A 20,552-nucleotide genomic window follows, 5' to 3' on the forward strand; every position below is an offset into this window, starting at 1 on the left:
TGTTAGGAGCGCATTGCCATGCAAAATATCTCTCCCCACCTCCTCTTTCTTTCTGTCCCTCTCTTGTCCCTCCGTCTACTTTTAGTACTATTAAACCACTAGTTATTTGTTACTTCGTTAATGCATGGTGAATTAGAAAAAATAAAAAAAAATCCAATCCAATAATCTATTTTTGGTGTTTTTTCAGTGTTAGAACAAACTAATTTGTTTTTAGTTCATTACTATGGGAAACGTTCATTTGAGTTACTTGTTAAATCGACATACGAGCTCAGTTCCGGAACGCATTAAGCTCGTATCTCGAGGTACTACTGTAGATTAATCTAACATCCACCTCACTGTTTTTGAGACAACATGAGGGATGCATTAATGAAGGGAACAATGCAAATGTGACCGACTAAAGCTCGCTTAGAATAACCCATCAAAGCATCAAAATTTAAGAGCATAAGGCATTAATGAAGGGAATAATGCTAATGTGACCAACGAAAGCTCGCTTAGAATAACTCATCAAAGCAGCAAAGTTTAAGAGGCAATTATAGTATAAGTGGCCAAATAAAAAAATCTAAATGCAGTTAGGAATACAGGAAAATACCAACTGCAACATCTGCTTAAATACACATTGTTCACCATCCATTCTCTGTTAAAAAACTTAAATTGGTGGTTGCCCACCACTTGAGGTGACGGAGTCAAAAAAAAAAAAAACACAGGGTAGCCAGAGTGAATTTCTGACACAAAATAGAGAAGCGTGGATCTCTGAAATGAACTCTCACCAAGTCTCTGGTGGATGGTTGTGCACCACGTGGATGATTCGGCCAGGAGGGTAGAGGGGGGTTGAGGCTGAGAGGGCGATGCTGAGGTCACTGGGGTGGAGCCACAGACGACTGCTGGGGGGTGCCGTTTGCTGAGATGGGGGTTCCTCCTCCTCAAGAGGAAGCTCAGATTTTGGGATGCATTTGGTGCCTCCCACAATGATCCTCCACTGTGGCAATAAAAACACAAACCAGTTCCATCCATGAAATACTGCATTTTGCAGTTAAGGATTTTGAATATTTTACAGTCCATAATGTTTGCAAATCCATGTTACATTAATGTCCAGTAGAGATGATATAAAGTGTAGCCTACCTTTGGCTTGTTACTTTTCTGTAAGACTTCTAGCAGATGTCGACGAAATCCCTCCAGTTGACACAAGCCCAGCCTAGAAAAAAAAAATTCTTCTGAGCAAGTGTATGACTCTAAAAAAAACTGAATTCCAATCTACAAGGAAAATGATTACCTTGGCACGAGGTCTTTGCCTAAAACTACTGAGGTGACAAACTCTTTGGAGTACTCCATGGCATCCCCACTAGTTGAATAGAGGGTGTGATTTGAAATATAAGCACAACAGACAGATTCATTCAATAGGCTTTACGACCTGTCTAATGCAATATCACACAGTTCAACAAGTAATTAGAAAACTTCATGGCGAGTAGGGCGAAAATGTGTAATTGAATTCATGAAGTCAATGCAATTTAAGCAAGTCATCCAATCTCTGAAATAAAATTACCTTCATATCCTAACACTACATTTTTTTTCCAATGATAAAACCTATTCGGTTAATAATTATGTACATTTCAGGGATACTACTATCATTCAGACTCATTCATGTTGTCTGGTGTTTTATTATTTTCAATACATGCTCTTAACCACAGCTTCCTCCAAACACAAGGTTGAAATAGGTATTTGAGTATATTATGTGCAAAATCGGCTTAAAAGTCAGCAATGCTTAATTAGTAACCAAGAATAATGTGTGACGGTCCATTCTGATGGTTAGTTCAATTTGGTTCTGTAAATCATAGATATATCTACTATTTCTGCTATCAATTATTCTAAAAATATATATACATTATTATTTTTTAAGTTCATCCAATGTGAAAATCCACAGGGAAACTTGCAAGCGGAAGTCACTCAGCACTGAAGAGAAAAAAATAGGAAGTTATAATAGGGTTGACCTTACTTTCTGATTTTTCGATTATCGTGGCTATGACTGGTCAACATTAACGACGCTATTCAAGTGATTATTGTATGTGAAATTGAGATGACATTGTACCTAATTGACAATGTGTATCTATTTTTCAGCATGAGAATAAAAATACTGTGGGATGAATGGTATTTATTTTAGACAAAAGTTACTCATTTAAAAAGGCATTACTTCCAAAAGTTTGTTGTCCATAACTGTCAAAAGCTACATTATGTGCAATAGATACTTACCTAAGAAGGCCACCGGGTGGGGAATAAGAGTAGCAGTGAAGTGTGGGATACTGAGGTCTCAGTAGGAAAGAGAGAATAGCAGCAGTGCCGGCACCAAGTGAATGGCCTACTATCACCAGTCCATAATGCATGGTGCCCTTGTTCTATAAGAGATGACGTGAATCATCACACTGCCATAGTAAAAATACTTTTCTTCCAGACTTCATTACCATTATGCTGTTATTACATGGCTCAAACAACACTAGCATTGTTATGAACAGTTACATTGATATATGATCCATTAATCATGCAGACAATGATTGTGAATGTGCCAATATACCAAGTCTCTTCCAAAAGCTTGTGACAATATCATTTCCTGCTCCAGTTTCTTCTTAATGTACTCTGCTGAGTACACCATTCCCTATGATGAAAGGCAGAAAGATTAAATGTAGTACAATATAAGATATAATTCTGCAGCACAAGTCTCAAAGTAAACCATCAATTTTCTGTATTGCTTATTATGTTCTAATGTATTCATTCATTCATTTTCTGAACTGCTTTATCTTAACAAGGGTCGCAGGGGATGCTGGAGCCAATGTAGAGTTTGCCTGAACTACATTCACTCTAGAAAACACAGGAAATGGGACAAGGGTACTCCTGAAATGGAGTCGACGGAGGTTTGCAGTTTTGCAATTTAATAAATCTGAAATGTTTTTGCTCTCACCTTGTGACCAAGCCAAGTCCCATGCTGATCCTCCACTGGTAAACGCTCAGAATCCCCCGTTAAATCAGTCAATGCATCCTGAGGATTAAAATAAGGAGAGAAAACATGTGGTTAAACTATATAGTACTGCAACAGTACATACATATATATGTATGTATGTATATACACACACACACACACACACATATATATACATATATACATACACATTCTATTTAAACATACAGGACATTTTAAATCAGAGTACTGCTTTGATATTATGAAACCACAATGACAAAAGACAAAGGTAGAACAAGTTTGAGATTTAAAACTTTGTAGGGACAATAGTAATATTCACCTTAAGTGACAATGTTCCTCTGATACTGATGATAACCTTCTTCTTTTCATGATCTACTGCCACAAAAAAGGGAGTCTCGTACACCTGGAAGATGTATAGAAGACAAAAATATATATACTAGACAAGAGCTGAGAGTTACAGCAAGGATAGACTGCAGAATTGAATGCATTATTTGTTATTAATTGTATGCATTACTTTCAGTGAGGTTTCACTTATCTAAATTAAACATGCAGAAGAAAGTCACAGGCATTAAGCCAAAATTTTTCCAAAAATAAGATAACTTTAATTCTTATAGATCTGCGCGAGTATTGATCGTTTGTTTTCAAGTGTTTAACAGGTTTCTATCATTCAACTGTGCGTAAAAGTCCATGAGAGTGTGCCATTAAACTTAAAAATTGCGATTGTATTTTTATAGGTTAATTGTCTCACCCAATTATCTTGTATTGAAGCTTCATTTGTCACGTAACAGAATGTACTTCCATTGTGAGAAAGCCAAGTTGGCATAATTCAAATTGTTTATTTGATGTGTGACTTTGTTCTTGATGATTTAACGTGTTTATGCAGCTGCTAAATCATGGAAACATCTGCCATGAGTCCCCTGTCAAATTGTTTTAGTGTCGATGTTAATACCAGACAAAGTTGGAACTCTACAATGGTGGAAACAACAGAGCAGTGGAAATTCTAACACGTGGCACATCAGACCTGGTCTTTAACTTACAAACTTCTGTTAGTCACACTTAAGTCTGGTCCTACATTTGCTTTCAAGTGTTTGAAATGTCTGTAGGTATCGAACTGAACTGTGAATATTTTAGGCAACCTATTAATTCACTTTTTTTTTCTTTTTTTTTAAAGGTGAAGTGCCAGTCTAGCAGTTTCATTTTACAGTAGAAACTTAAACATTTCTTCATAAAAACAGGAACTGATAAAATAGAGGGAGTACATACTCAGAAACTACAATTGCAATTATGATAGAATACAAACCGCATCATGGCAGGAAGTGTAGACTATTTGAACTTGCTTCAATTCCCGGTCCAAGAATTGTCTGCGTATGGCTAAAACATTACAACCACAACAATTGTCCTCCTCCACTGTCACTGACTGGGACAAACGTGAGCTTGACACAGTTGCGCAGCTGAGAAGAGAAAAAAAAAAAAAGAAAACAAGATAGAACAAGATTAGAAAATATGAAGATGCACAAAAGGAAATTATAATGTATGTAAAATACTTTAATCCATTGCATTCTGTGTAAGAATACTTGATCAGTTCATTCTCAGAGGATTACAATTTGGCAAGTGTTGATAAATGTGAAAATATCATCCTTAGATATGTGCCACATAGGTTAAACTAACTACAAATTGTGCAGGTTTTTTTTTTTGCGTGCTTACGGGCAGGTGCTAACAAGGCGACACAGTCCACAGGCTGGCTTTCTCATTAGGTACATGGGCCAACCATATGCAGCCAGAGCAAAGAGCATGTAGTAGCACACATCCTTGTACATCCCCATCTCAGTCTGCATGATAATAAAAAATATATAGGGACACAAGTAAGAGACAATAACAAGGAAATACAATTACACCATTCAGCGTATTAAACCATTAACCGTATGAGGGAGGAAAAATAGAATATCAGATCTTTGTCCAGGTCAACAAAATTGTTAATGAGGGGTTTCTGTATTGTAATAGTATTGACTTAAGTGGGCAGTGTGAAGGAGAAGATTGTTCAGATTTACATTCATCTATTCATATGTTCACCATATATAGAGCTTAAGACTCACCGAGTTCTTAAGATCCAGATATCTGGTGTTTCGAGTGACAGGCATACCAGACAGGAAGGCTAAAATATCATTGCTACTCTGTTGGGTGAAAAACAACAACAACAACAACGTTATTTCAAATAATCATTGATTATTTTTGTCTACAATAAGTACTAGTATTTATTTACTGTCTTCTTAAGGCTCGTGTGCATAACATTCCTTGCTTTTCTGTATCACTTATTCTCACAAGGGTCACGGCATGTGAAAAACATCATTTTAAATGAGTGTTATGAATACATTATCGTACCTGGTCAAGGATAGATGATCTTTTAGACCTTTGTGTTTGACGCAGGAGAACCAAGCCAGCAATAATATCACTAGGAACAATGTCCAAATCTCTAAAGAATTCTGCAAAAAGGCTTGCCACTTCTGAATATGCATCCTGCAGACGACAACAGCAAATGTTAGGGAATGCTATGCTATGCATTTCTGACACATTTAAAGATCGATACACGGGGTCTTTGGTTTACAAGAGAGTGAGAGATCCTCAAGTGTGCTCTGGGGAATTATCCAGTTTCACTTCCTTTGATTGAAAATGACACACTCATCAATTCTCTACACGACTGATTATTGATAGGGTGCAGGCATGCTCGTGCAGCCTATGCCAGCTGATTTTTGGCATGAGCCAGGGTAAGCCCTGAACTGGTTGACAATCAATCAACCATAGGGAATAAATAGAGAAAACGTTCCAAACTCACACCAGAATAAAAGTAAACCCTCAACTAGCCGCAAGTATAACACGATACAATAAATAGCATTAAGTACTTATGCCATCTGAAAATAATGTACAGTGATACCTCTACTTACAAGTGGTTCTATATATGAAATGTTCCGATTACAAAACCAAGACCCAAGTTATGAAATCACACAAAACGTAAATATATTTCCTCAATCTGTTATTTTATTTTGAAATATTTGCTGCAGCATTGTGTTATGATTGACAATCTCCCTACACTCCGCTATCCTTCCATTGGCTGTCTCACAAAAACAACATTTGACCTCCGTTCGAGGAGGACTCCTTGGCATTTGTGATTAAAAAAAAAAAAATGAGCTTGTCACTGAACGTCAAGATACAATGACTGGTATTTCTTTGGAGAGATGAGGAAGAAATTAGATACAGTGATGGAAATGATTAGTATTTTAAAAAAAAGCAGCGGGAAGGAGGTGGACGTAAACCGAAGCAGGTAAGAAGCAGAGGCGATTAATAAAGCGGGTGAAAACGCAAGTGCCAAAAATAATGGTTAATGGTTCACAATGGAGTATAAATCGCATTCTTAGGGGGCTGCATTTTAATATATACGATAACAAAGAACAAACATGACACGTTAAAGTAATAGTAAAATAAGAAAAACCCCAGACAAAATAGGCACCTGTTAAGTGTAACAAATTAAGAGTATTTCGGATAACTAAACCCTAAAAAAAAACGACATAATCAGAGTAAAAAAATAAAAAGACATAAGTCGCAGGCCTAACACAACCATGAAAAAAGTAGCAAAAAGAAAATACGGTATATCAACAGAATATCCCAAACACCCTTTAACAAGCAAAAAATAACATGTTAAATCAAATAAGTACTAGAAAACATTATGATAAAATTCAATTAAAAAATCCATTGTTGACATCTGATCGGCGAATAAGCTTCATATTTATGTAATTCATAACATTGAAACATTATATGCCAGTACCTTTGTAAACTGAGGACCCACTGTGTACCGTTGTGTATGTATTAAAAGACATTATAATTCAGTAAAATGAATTGACGTGACTCACTGATTGTGTGTCCTGCGCTCTAGTGCAACACATGAAAAATTTTAGTCTCCTGCTCCAACTGCTGGCCTGGCCTTCCTCAAGTCGATGCCTATAGATGAGATGCAAATAGTTAGCTAAGCCAAATACAGACTACAATAGGGATATGGATTTTTCAAACAAAGAAACAGAATTGTTTTTACCTTAGCGTGTACGTTGTAAGGTTTCGTTGACGCCGACGAGTTGCTTTCAGTTTGACAAATGTGCGACCGGTCGGATCAAATGTGCACATAAGGGTAATGCAGACGCTGAATATCACTAGCCAGTTGCATGCAACAATTCCTAAAACAGAATGTAAAAATATTTATATAACATTACAGTCAAATCAAACGATAGATTAATGTAGATGTACACTATGTACCAAGCATTCTACAGTACAAATTGTATTTGAAATATACATGCTGTTAGAAACACAAATCCTATGGAGTTGAATTACCAAATATATCCATATGGAGCCACAGATGATGAAGGATTATAAATATAATTAATACCAGTGGGATGTAATAATCTACCTTGACTTTGCGTTTGACTCACCCAAAGCTAGGTTTTTGGCAGTGACATCTGAGCAAGGCTGATAATACTGAACAAGCCAGGCAATTCCAACTACTGCATACACAAGCTCCACCAGGAGAATGGCTGAAGAAAGGGAAAAAAAATCAATTGGGAAAAAAATCAACTATTTTTTCACCCAAAATAAAAACATAGAACAAAGTGAAGTAGAAGTATAAATAAGGTGATATATGTATATATATCTAAGTGACGTAACTTACCCAGTCGGATATATATAACATATTGCACAGCTTCCCTGGGCTGTGTGTAGAGGATACTGCCTCTCATACTCAACCACATAATGGCACTCTCACAGATAAGGCAACTGACCAATATGCCTAGGTATCCTCGACCATGGTCCACCAGTGTTATAGAACAGGACTGGTCAGACCCATAGGGAAGGCCGAACAGAACCACGGACAGAACTACCAGCCTGAAAATGACACCACAGTAAAATTGTGACACATGTAGAGTAGATACTCCCCCAAAAAAACAATTCAATTAACAACAAAGATTAGAATGGACTACATTTTATTTATCCCCTACTTAGGAAATAGGTAATGCTGATGACGAAAACAGGCTCACCAAATGCAGTGTAGCAGAAACAGGAAAAGGGCAGGCAGCACCAGGTCATCACTGCCGACTGACCAGCGCCGCCGAAACATCACCATTCCAGGCATTACTGCCCTGTGGGCAAGTCATGTCAAGAATAAGAGTGATTAGGGGGCACTGCACCAAAAACACTAAAGTTTTTTCATGAACAATTTATTAAAGCTCCATAAAATTGTGCATATTGTATAAGAGCATCTTGCTGAAGAGCTCAGCATTACAATGGTAAACATTCTAATACATTATATTGTGTGTAGCTACCATGGCAACCAGATGTGCACAGGTGTATGGTTACCGCAAAAATGATGCTCTTATTGCAAATTAGGGGACTTTTTACTCCTATTAGGTAGGCAGATATAACATAATATAACTTTTTTTAAATTGAGTATTATTGAAAAAAAGTTCCTTCCTATTTCAATGTTAACCAGTAATGTTGAATCAGGATTCAGTTGTCAAAAACTGAAACATTAAAGAAAAAAAGTGTGTGTGTGTGCGTGTGATAATGTGGCTGAATCATATATAATATAAAGTATTATAAAAGAGTTATATAAACAAAATGCATTATTATTACTGTATTTGTTGATGATATATGCATGTGTCGGTTACAATCATATCTTCAGCACAAGGTAAAAAAAAAATAAAAATAAAAAAAAAGAGTAGGTGAAATCACAAACAATTGGACTTAAGTGGACAGCAGATATCGATCAACAACAGTATGATGGAATATGAATGTAACTATTCGGAAGAAGTCATCATACAAGCAAGATAATTCAAAATACTAAGTTTGATTCCTTTTCATATACTGCTGGAGACATGGAATTATTATCAGACAAAATATAGAGTATAATAAAAATCTGTATGCAAAGAAAGTGGAATTGACATAAAGTAACCTTAGCAGTAAAAATTAAAGAAAAACCCTAGTGAGGATAGAGCGGTTCAGAAAACGATATGAGATGGTGCAAACGTTTCCCTAAGCAGAGGTTTGAATAATAGTCTTAAAAATATAAATGACTGATATTTTGAGATGATTTTGGTCATTTCAGCTATGAATTGGATGTAAAAAAAAAATCGAATATAACAACAAGTAAAAGAGTTTGAGGATTATTTTACTTGGTGAGAAAAAAGGAAAAACTGAACACGCTTTGACAATGGTCATAAACCCTGTAAAATAAAATTCCTTCACATCACCCTGGTCATCTCTTTGTTGAAAAGCACAGCAGACCATTTATTGGAGTTGCCTCTGGGATGAAATGAACTGAAAATTCAAAGCCGCAGAAAGGAGGGAGAAAGAAAGGAACCACAGAGAGGCTGATGCATGCCTTATAATGAAAACCCAGGCTGTATCCTTTATGGTGAGCTACTTTAGTAGAACTGTTAAAATATTTCTTTGGTCCAAACACCATAAAAACACCCAATGTATTGTCCCTTGTTTTAACAATAAATATAGGATGTACAAAAACAAGATACCTAACTAAACACTTTTTTTCAGCCATTAAGAGGTTGCTAGTACCTGCCTTCCTCCAACATTAAATAGCAAAGTGTCATACCTCCAAACCTTTGCAATTAACAGGGATTCCATATATACCATAATTTCCTCTTAACAGACTTGGAAGCGTCTCCTATAAATGCATATTCACCCGTTGACATAATCCTTGATAAAAACCTTATAGAAGATTCAAGTGAAGGTGAGTGGTTTCCTAATGATGTGTAAAGTGCTATCATACTGTCAAGGTGTATATATGTGATCACATTTTGTTAAGTAAGTATAATCACCATGATGTACAGCATGAATTTTACTATTCAGCAAGAGTCATACGAGCAACATTATTCAAAATACAAAGTTTGATTCATGTTCATATACTGCAGAAGACATGGAAATATCCTCAGACAAAAAAACGAATAGAAACTAAACTATTCTAAGATAAAAACTAAACAGACCTGAATTGTTTAAGGGTGCTTTCAAACTGTTCTTTACTCAGCCTAAATTGAATGTTGTTGTTGTTGTTGTCAATGACATCTCATCTTGGATAAGATCACCATTTATGACATAATATCCTGCTACGTCAGGACTTGAAAATATGTGCACACTGGCACTAAGTAGGTCACCAATGTCAACATCCGTGCTGGATCTTTCACACCAAGTAAGTGGTAAAATACCATAAGGCTTCCAGTGTCTCTGTTCAAGAGAAATGCACAAAATTCACAAAGATATTTAACGTATCTGGAAATAACAGTTTACAGATTTAATACGTAGACAGTACCTGTCAAAATAGAAGTGTATGTATGTAACTCAGAAGAGCCTGGGTTTGTTATACTATAAAGGTTCTTTTTATCCAAATCGTTGCCCGTTTTTAATGTGCATCTTTTGGCTGCTGACTGCTCTCACAGGCTCTCAAGTGCATTTCAATGACATCATAGCGATAGACTGGAATGATGAACATCTCAGTTTTGGACCATTAATTTACTAAATTATTTAAGAGCACATACTGTTTAGCTGCGTTATCCAGATTAATTAAATTTTCAAGTGACCAGCCTGTTTTATGATTAATGATGCTTGGAAAAGACAGGAAATAGTGACTAGACAGACCATACAGGATATAAAAGGGTAAGACAAAAGACAATCATTCAGCTACAGGAATAAAAAAATGTAGAGGAAATTCTTTAACTGATAGAGCAACTGTTGGGTTTATTCTGTTTTACTATTATAATAGTTATATTAATTCATTTCTTTATTAAATCATTCTCTTTCTTTTCTCTGTATTAATTCATTACTTTGTTAAATCATTCTCTTTCTGTTTTTCAAAAGTGTTAAGGTCACACCAAGTCATCTTTAACCTAGACAGCCTGTTCCAGGATGGTTATACAAACAATCCACCCAATCTGGGTCCTTGAGATTTGGTGGGCCCTTGGTGACGAGGACAGGGCTATTCGGACAATAACAAGAATATTGTTATCGTTATGTAACCGTACACTTCGGGTTTTTCTGTATGTAACGATTATATGATTATGATTATATTATATGATTCTTAGGTCAAGGAGGTTGTATAATTACTCTAATCTAAATGTTGTTAGGTCTAGTCCCTGTTTTTTGTTATTAGTAAAATACCTTGATTGTTATTGTAGTCCCAGATGTTGTTTTTACTCATACGTGATGGAATGATCAACAACTCTGTAACTTGTGACCATAAGAATAGGACGAAAATGTCTATTCGAGGAGACGTTCGGAAGTTGTAAGGGACACTTGCTGTAACTCTCCCTTCCGGAGGCTTTTACCTGTTGTATCCATTTCTATTTAATTAAATGTCAATAATTGAATAAGATGTCTTCCTGCAGTTATTGATAATTACGGACGAAGGTAATTATTAATGAACCTGACAGCAACACATAACATGCTTCGACAAAGCGATAGCAGCATTTCATTTTAATTGAACCATGGTCAACCTGCATTACAGGTCTTTCACAGAAGTCGGGTTAGGGTTACTTTCTTTTAATTTTTGAATGACAAATTGGAACAAAATAAAGACAAATTTGGAAGTGGAATATGCAGTAAAAAATGCTAAAATTTAATGGAGCATTATGTAAGATGCACACATATATATTGATATGTATATAATATATAATATATTAAATGGCCCTATTACAGTGTTCCCTCGCTATTTCGCGGTTCAGTCACCGCGGACTCGGAGCTTCGATGACTTTTTTTTGGGAAAAAAATAATAAAAATATTACATTGAGACAACATATTTTAGTTTTTTTTGTTATAACGTGAATTTCACTCCCTCTACCCTTATTCTATATGGTGTACTGTATACAGGGGGGGGGGGTAAAAAAACAATTTTTTTTTTTTTTTTAAATAAATTCAAATTAAGCATTTTTGAAGGGGCATCCCTACTTCGCGGAAATTCACTTATCGCGGGTGGTCCCGGTCCGCATTAACCGCGATAACCGAGGGAACACTATTTCAATGGGCATCAACAAGGAAACGTATTTTGGGGTGGAAATAGTTTTAACATGGTTCCCAATGATTAAACCATAGGTATTTTTCCATTTAAAAGAATAATTGTCCACTCTGATTCTGTGTTTGGACTATATTTGGGTAACCAATTAATCAACTATGAAAATAGTAGTCACTGATTAATTTAATGATTGATTGGTAAATTAATTGGTAAGTTCAATTACACACACACTTATAATAATTTACTATTCTAGTAGACAAGTGTAATTTATTAGCTTAGTCTTGAAACACTGCCTCCATGATACTTAGGAAGAATTCATTTTTTATGTCATCTTTATGGGGGCTTTTTTCCTTTCAATGTCACCCTACTAAATAACAACTAGCCACTTGCTATGTCGCAATGTCCTTGCTCCTCTCACGCATATCTGGATAATGAAAGTCATATTTCTTGGCTCCACAGTACAGTGTTAGAATAATGAATAGTAACCACCCAAACTAAGTATTTTCTACTTGAGTGCTACAAGTAGACGTGAAGTGTGATGCTGTAGTCTAGGTCATACATGTACTAACTATCATATATATTCTCTGTGAACATAATTATCAAAATACATTAGAATGTAATGGAAATACCATGAAAAAAGATCCAATTTTGAATTATGTTTTCAGCTTTGATCCATAATACAAGGTCAATTTGTAAAATGCAATTATACTTAATGCTAGGTTAATCAATCATTCTTCTCTATGACTCACATGCAAAGGAAATTAATCTTATGCCTCAGTAGGTCAAAAATGAAAACGCTCCTGGTGTAAGGACCTAAAATACTAGTACATTAATTAAAAAACACACACACACACACACACACAGATTCAAGTCAAACTGCTGCAACTTGTACAATTTTTTCCTTTTAAAACACCAAACTCATCTCATTATTTGAAACAACACAAAATAAAAATGACACAATCAGTCTGTGTAGTATTTCCCCAGTTTTTCAGAGACAGTAACTGAGGAAAAGATAGCAGGTGACGGTAGAAGTAGCGGGGATGAAGATGCTAGGGTGGATAGGATTAGAAATGATCGTTTGTGATGATAAGCGGGACAGTGAAGGTTAGATATTTTGTAGACAACGCCAGAGAGAGAGAGAGGATTGAGCAGGTCTAGAGGAGAAATAGGGACTATATTGGTAGAAGTATGTTGAGGGTGGAACTGTCAGGAATAGGGCTACAGTTTAAGATAGGAGAGTATAAATAGATGTAGTGAGGGAGGACATGAAGTGGTGGATATAAGGGAGGTGGATGCAAAGGACAGGGTGAAATGGAAAAAAAAAAAGGATTCGTGATGGTGACCCCTGACGGAGCAAGCCGAAAATGTAGTGGTAGAACTAGTCCGCTCTGATCGGTATGTCTCAAGTAAGCCTATGCCTTTTAAATATATTTTCTGAGGGTTTGGGCATATTTGTGTTGTTGTTTCCTTGTAATGGATAGATCGACAGATGCACTCTACTGGAAAAAAATATTTGTACTTTTAATAAAGACATGTTCCCCTCCCATGACTCATCACCTAATGATGGAGGGGTTGTGTGTCCTAATAATCCTGGAGGCTATGTTGTCTGGGGCTGTGTTCCTGGCAGAAACACCCTTGGCAAATATTTTTTCCCCTCCTTAGCAAGCGTCACCCGGACCCCCTCTAACGGAACTCTCAATCTGCCGGGTAGGCAATGACAGCGAGACATGAAAGCATATAATAGGGAGGAATCACCTGATGGTAGAGGATGACGTCGTTCTGACACAGCAGTCCCAAAGTAGCAGGTGTAATTAAAAACCTTGAGAGAGTGTCTTTTTAGCAGGACACATAAAACCATGCGTAAAAGATGGGCATCTCACAGCCCTTTTAATTAATCCTTTTTTTTGGTAATACCCCTATTGCACCGTTTTGTTCCTGGCCTAGATTTTTTTTTGCACAATTTGAATGCTACTTGTGGATGGTAGTAAAGAACAAAAAAAAGCATCTTAAAACCTGAAGTTCACTGACTTTCTGTCCAACAGTACAGTATGACTCAGCACCATCTGAATCCATTCTGAAGCAAAACAGCAAATGTAGATTTTGTAAAGAGACGTTTACATTTCTGCACGTGAGCAGAGCCTTTGTGAGACACTGAGTGTATGGCTATGTGCCAGGCCCTGACCTCTACCCACGTGACCCAACAACAATGATGTAACAACAATGACAGGGCTCCTACTCAGTCATTATAGCTTTGTCTTTGACATTTACAATGAAACAAAAGGCAAGGGTATGCATTAGTTGCAAAATTAAATTGTGGACAATTATCAAATGTTACAATTGTCCATAAGATACCATAATGAAAATCCACAATGAAAAACTCTTGAATTTAAACATATTACATTAGAAAACAGCAGCCACATCTGATAATCCATATGATAGTAACAAGGATGCAGCCCAAAAGACACAGTAGGTTGATCCTGGATGACTTGCAGCTGGTGCTACCCCTCCCTATTTCCCTCCCGTCACTTCGCAACACGCCAAGTGGAGGCACAGAGGCTTCTTAGGCTCCTACTTTGTAAGCACTGTAACTGAGGCAAAAGAAATCACTGTTTGTCTTGCTCTTAACAGACTGTAAAAAAAGAGTATATACATATAGTAAAAACAAAGTCAACGTGACATATGATCTTGCTACTGTTCCACTATAACAAATAATATGCAAACTGCTGGCTTTTCTTGCATAGGAAAATGTTTTTAATCATAAACTACAAGCAAACAAGCTTGTTGTCGCACCAAGTTTAATAGTTTTATTCAAATTAAGGAAACAAATTTGCAGAACAAAGAGAAAATGCAGAGACAATATAAAAGTCGAGAAAATCACTATCAATTGAGCTCAATTTCCCATATTGTCTTATTTTCTTAAGGAATTAAAATAATCCATAGGTATATTGCAAAACAATTTTTCGCACACTAAAAATCCTCTTGATTCACATACAAAAATCTGCAATCGGAACACTCTCTGTTAGAAATTATCAGATGATATACCGTAGTTACAACAAAAGCAGGCTACGACACGCTATGGTGTGATTGACATCATCCTTGGATAATTTAGTGGATGTTGCGTAAAGGTAAAATGTTTTGATCATCCAGGAGGTGGAAACGCACATTGTACATTTATATGGAACTGCAAGCAACAGAAAATTTTAAATTGGCTGGGGAGGAAATCCATAACATTGTGTAAAGGCAACCGCCGTCCCTGTGAAACACCTTGAATTCCATATTTGAAGAATGCTGCCAATTGGGAAAAGAGTAATTACACATAAATTGCAGAAAATTAAAATATGCTAAACTGACAATTCACAACCCTTCCCATGAAAATAATTACGAAATAGAGGGGATTTTTTTGCAGTTCAAAGGTAATTGGAGATATGTTTCCATCTGACATGTCTGCAGAGTTGCACATCTGTTTATCAGAGCCTCAGAACCAGGCTCACTAATATTACATTAGACCAACGGTCTATGCTTCGAGGAAACTTAGAACCCTTTCTTTGAGAAAGTAGTAAAGGGGACTCATCCATGAAACTGTCACTTGCACCTAGCATGTCTGCAAAGACACACCTCAGTATGTGTTTCTCGGCGCAAAGTGCCCTGCCAAATTCGCAGACATGCTGCATTCACTTCTCTATGCGGGCATGAAAATCCACATTGCTGTGTTTTGTAAAGTATGAAAACGGGGCCTATCTTGAGTGGCGAGGAGACAGTGATCTGTTATAATGGTGTACAGTTCAAGTGGCTATCTCCTCTATGTTCACTCTTTTTGTTTAGCAGAGAATTACATTGCTCCCCTTCAGAATGAGTCACATTTACAGATTTCCCTGCTGTTTCTAATCCACCAATCTCTCCACAACCCATCACAAAACATCAGCATGCTACCCATCCAAAGAAAACCCAACCTTCTCAGTTCTCCAGCCCATCCTGCAATCTTCCCTTTCCTAACGCTCTCTCCTTCCTACGCATACACTCATTCACTATTCATATTTTAGAGGACATTTGTGAGCATGGAAACAAGCAAGTGCATCTGCACCATTTTCGGTGTAGAGGAAACCTTCATTTTCTCTTCTCGCCTTGCTCTGCCTTATCTAACAAAGCCAGATTTTGGTTTTGGTTTACCACCGCTCATCTTTTTTTAGATTGAAAGCCATGTGCCACTCACTCCCACTCTCCCTCTGCCTCTTCCTCTATCTTTTTCACCCACCACCTCCTACTCAATCCTTTTCACCTCCTTCCTCTCCATTTTCTCATGTTTCAGCTGATGTATCAGTGTGCCTTTTTGTATATAAGGATGTTTTCCAGTGACGTGCGCAAATGTCAGGTGCCAACTTGTCTGCACAAAATATGCATCATAACTCAAGAACATATACAAATTCCATTAGGTTAAAAAATAATGATAACAATTTGAAAGGAGAGAATCGTGACTTGGCTCCAAAAACCACAACACCACTACCTTACCGGCCCCCTGGGCAGTGTAGCGTCAGAAACTTATTCTCAGAACAACACCTTAGCAAAGCTTGTATATCACAAACCACTTTTTCCCATTCATTTTCTGAACTTCTTGTCCTCACAAAGGTCACAGGGGTGCTGTAGCATATCCCAACTAATCGTGGCCACCAAAGAGTGGGACACCCTGAATTGGTGGGCAGCTAATCACAGGGCACAAGGAGACAAACAACCATTCACGCTCACAATCATACCTAGGTTTCAACAAGCTTAACCTGCATATTTTGGGGATGTGGTAGGAAACCAGAGTACCCAGAGACAATCCACGCAAGCCCAGAAAGACAAACGACCATACACACTAAATCACAGAGCCACCAGCGGAAATCGAGCCGGCAACAGCCCAAACCGAAGTCAGGCCAGTGAACCTCTACACCAGGTAGGTTTTTGTTCCAACCGATCCAACACAAACAGTTTAACCAATGAACTTTCTGCCTAAAAAAAAACAAGCACCTGACTGCAATCCACTGATTGCACCTCTTGGATACCACATTGGTGCAAAAGTTTCCTCTTACAGGTTGGAACGAAAACCTGCACTCACTCCAGCCCTTTATGGAATAGTTTGGGGAGCACTGTTCTACGCTATCAGGCACCACCTGTTGTCTTTAGATATTCTATGACTTAAACTGTGCACTATGGTAAATGTCTAATATTCTAAACTTAGCTATGCAATAAAATCAATAAGATATGAGGTACATTCATGTATTTAATAATTGGATTGCCTTTAAGACACAAACAATCCCAAAGGAATCTAAAACTATAGTCATGTGTATTTTGTAGACCCCCTGTAGCAAGTGGCAATGCGTGAAATAGAAATACTATTTAGATACAATAGAGGAATGTTTTCATACAATTTACAGTACTTTAAAGAGTATAATAAGAATACTACTACTACTGCTAATAATAATAATAGTTATTATTATTATTATTATATGAATAATATGGCTAGTTAAACAGTCACTAAAAAAACAATGACAACAGAAATTTCATTTAAAAAATGGTGACTAGTGACACTGTAAAAGCTGAACCATCTAGTATTTACACAAATGTATATATATCCACACACACTGTTTATATGTATACGTACAAACTAGTGAAGGTTTCACTGCTAAAAAAAAGGAAAAATAATTGAGCTATATTTTTTGTTGTGTATATATATATATATATATATATATATATATATATATATATATATATATATATATATATATATATATATATATATATATATATATATATATATATATATATATATATATGTCAGACTTCTATGACTGTAACAACAGAAGTGCTTACTGCTACAGTTATTAAGTAGAACAGAAGCTACATTTCCTTTTCTACAATATCAGTAGACAAATAAAGGATTAAACGTTAACTTGAAAACGTCTTTGGACTGGCAATCTTATTAGTAAATAAATCCTTCATGCATGTTTTTTCTTTGGACTCTTTGATCAAACCTAACCACTCCTTTGATTTATTAAATAGAATAATTTTGCATATCGATTCCATGTTCATGTATTCAAATGTTTACTTAGTTGCAGTAAAAGCATGCCACTCTTAACATTTCAGACAACCCAATACCAGAAGAGAGAGCAAGTTACAAGATTCAAGAGATACAAGAAGTGATCATCTTAAGGGATGGAGCATGAAGATGTTTTACAGTCCGTATGCATCTGTTTTTGTATTGGTTAAAATAGCATTAAGCCATACACAATTCATTTCTTCAAATGTTATTCCTTGATAGCCATACTCAAAATGTAAAAGTAAAAATGCCTGAAAATGTGTAGCCTTTTTAGTAATTTCACCACATTTAAAGCACAAAAATTCTGTCATCTTATCTCATTTTCTGAACCGCTTCATCCTCATTGGGGTCACGGGGGGTGCTGGAGCCTATCCCGGCTGACTCCGGGGGGGACACCCTGAAACAGTGGTCAGCCAGCCAATTGCAGAGGAGACGGACAACCATGCACACACACCCATGCATGTTTTTGGAATGTGGGAGGAAAATGGAGCACCCGGAGGAAACCCACGTCGGCCCGGGGAGAACATGCAAACTCCACACGGATGGATGTGACATGAATTTGAACCCAGGACCACAATGCTGTGAGCCCAACACACGAACCACTCGCTTCACGGGTCCGCCTACAAAGAGTCTCTGAATTCCTTCGAGAATATGGCCGCAATGTTGCTAATCAATGAGTATCAATGGGAGTATCCATGAAGAAGAGTGATGAAAATAAATATATTTAAAACAGTGTTAGAGGTAGTGCTATTCGTGCGTTCGGGACTCTAAACACTATAAACAGTGGTTTCCATATTTTACCTCACAGGTTAGAGGGGAGCCATAAGCACCCAACAAGAGAGCTGCATATGGCTCCCGAGCCGTTGGTTCCCTACCCCTTGTCTAAACTAATGTCGTTGTCTTATTTAGACGGACAATATAAGTGAAGAGAGCTGTCATATTCACCACATTTTTTTTTCATTTTCAACTCGTTTTAAAACAATTGCTATGGTAAATGTTATGCAGTCTCGCGGTACTTTTGCCTGTATGCAACAAACACGCGTGTGTGTTGCAGGCAATAAAAGCATCCTTTGGGCCTAGCTAGGTTTGTTGTGGCCTCAAATCAACGCCAATAGGACATATTTGAAGGTGTGGCGTCTAACTGTAAAACCCCGGAGGGTGCACATAGAACCGATGCGTTCGGAGAGTGGACACTGCTTCTCACCTGTATTTTGACGCTGCCGTGTCACAAACCACTGCATCGGTTCCGCTTCCTCGCTCATATCCCCCTTGATTGGAGACGCCCCTCGTCCAACTCGGTCTCCCCGACGCCGGATGAAAGATGCACGGGGGCCAAGTCCGTGAACGCCTCACCTAAAGGTTCTACGACAAGTGATCAACTGTCATTACAGCTGGCGAATTAATGGAATTGGAAGCGTTAAATAATCACGCGAATCCGCGTCTGTCCTCAATCTTCTGTGATCGAAACCAACGCGTCTTAAACCGTGGCGGCTCTTCCTCACCGTGGAGCCCTTTTCATATTCCTCCAGCTCATTTGGAGATGGCTGAGATGAAATCCACGGAACGAGATCTTGGCAAAGGATGAACCCACCCGTGTCACGTTGTAGTCAGTGGCGTGTCTGCACCCCCGATCGCCGTTGGACAACTCCCGAAGCCCAGCAACTGCGGCAGGCACCACAGAGGCAGCATTCCACGAGAAACGGACCCACCCCCCGGTACATATCTTCAGTGAATGGTGTACGAAGGCAAACCCCCCTTCCGCCTTTCGATACGCGTACCGCGTACCGTTTATTGATTGCGCATACCTGACTGGGTTGTTAAACGGAAGGAACTCGGGAGATATTGCGGAGAAAGAGCGCCACTGGTGGTTTGTGAATATCAAGAAGTCCGCTACTGCGCCAAAGATCACACAGCTTGGGCGAGATGATTCCATGTCAAGAGCGTCCACTTCACGCCCCAAAAACATCGCAATGGTAGCGTTTGATTGGACTACTACGTTATAAATAAAATAAATCTTGAATAGCCTTGATTTTGAAGCAAACCAGAGGTTGTCTTTGTTGCACAATATTTATTGAAACGGGGTTCACAGTGGCAAAAAGAAAGCAAACCCAGAATCATCTTGGCACCTTACTCTTCTCCGGTGCGACGTACACTGGGCGTGGATTTATGACAAATCATCCAGTAAAAACATCGTTTCTTTTGTAAATTGTGTGGACAAGAAACACAAAAAGCTATACAATTTTTTTAATGAATTCTAACAATTACAATTATCGTTCTAGCAATGACCTCGTTAATTATTTTAGGGGGATGACAGCATGGAACAAACGCGTCCCATTACAATATAATTTAAAAAGAAAATAGCACAGAACGTTGGTGACAAAATCTATGAGACAGTGAATAAAAAGAAATAAAATTAACGTTGTTGTCATCAGATTGTGAACTGCAGTCAAATAACAAAAATT

The 20,552-nt window shown here is 37.5% G+C and overlaps 1 protein-coding gene across 2 annotated transcripts in view; it reads right to left on the minus strand.

Moving 5' to 3' along the window:
- Nucleotides 1–19,977, minus strand: part of dagla (diacylglycerol lipase, alpha) — a 29,352-nt gene extending 9,375 nt beyond the window's left edge. For both annotated transcript variants that reach the window (XM_077714026.1, XM_077714025.1), the window contains exons 1-18: nt 19,593–19,977; nt 19,295–19,452; nt 8,038–8,139; nt 7,674–7,885; nt 7,438–7,539; nt 7,047–7,185; nt 6,868–6,955; nt 5,345–5,479; nt 5,059–5,136; nt 4,670–4,794; nt 4,266–4,416; nt 3,285–3,368; nt 2,948–3,025; nt 2,564–2,644; nt 2,245–2,387; nt 1,271–1,339; nt 1,120–1,192; nt 768–976 (exon numbers count right to left, since the gene is read on the minus strand). In XM_077714026.1, the coding sequence (XP_077570152.1) occupies nt 768–976; nt 1,120–1,192; nt 1,271–1,339; nt 2,245–2,387; nt 2,564–2,644; nt 2,948–3,025; nt 3,285–3,368; nt 4,266–4,416; nt 4,670–4,794; nt 5,059–5,136; nt 5,345–5,479; nt 6,868–6,955; nt 7,047–7,185; nt 7,438–7,539; nt 7,674–7,885; nt 8,038–8,132 (1,862 nt within the window). In that variant the 5' untranslated portion in view covers nt 8,133–8,139; nt 19,295–19,452; nt 19,593–19,977. The remainder of the gene's footprint in view (nt 1–767; nt 977–1,119; nt 1,193–1,270; nt 1,340–2,244; nt 2,388–2,563; nt 2,645–2,947; nt 3,026–3,284; nt 3,369–4,265; nt 4,417–4,669; nt 4,795–5,058; nt 5,137–5,344; nt 5,480–6,867; nt 6,956–7,046; nt 7,186–7,437; nt 7,540–7,673; nt 7,886–8,037; nt 8,140–19,294; nt 19,453–19,592) is intronic.
- Nucleotides 19,978–20,552: the final 575 nt, after the last annotated feature.

Source organism: Stigmatopora nigra, chromosome 3, assembly GCF_051989575.1.
Source record: "Stigmatopora nigra isolate UIUO_SnigA chromosome 3, RoL_Snig_1.1, whole genome shotgun sequence".
NCBI classification, from domain to species: Eukaryota; Metazoa; Chordata; class Actinopteri; order Syngnathiformes; family Syngnathidae; genus Stigmatopora; species Stigmatopora nigra.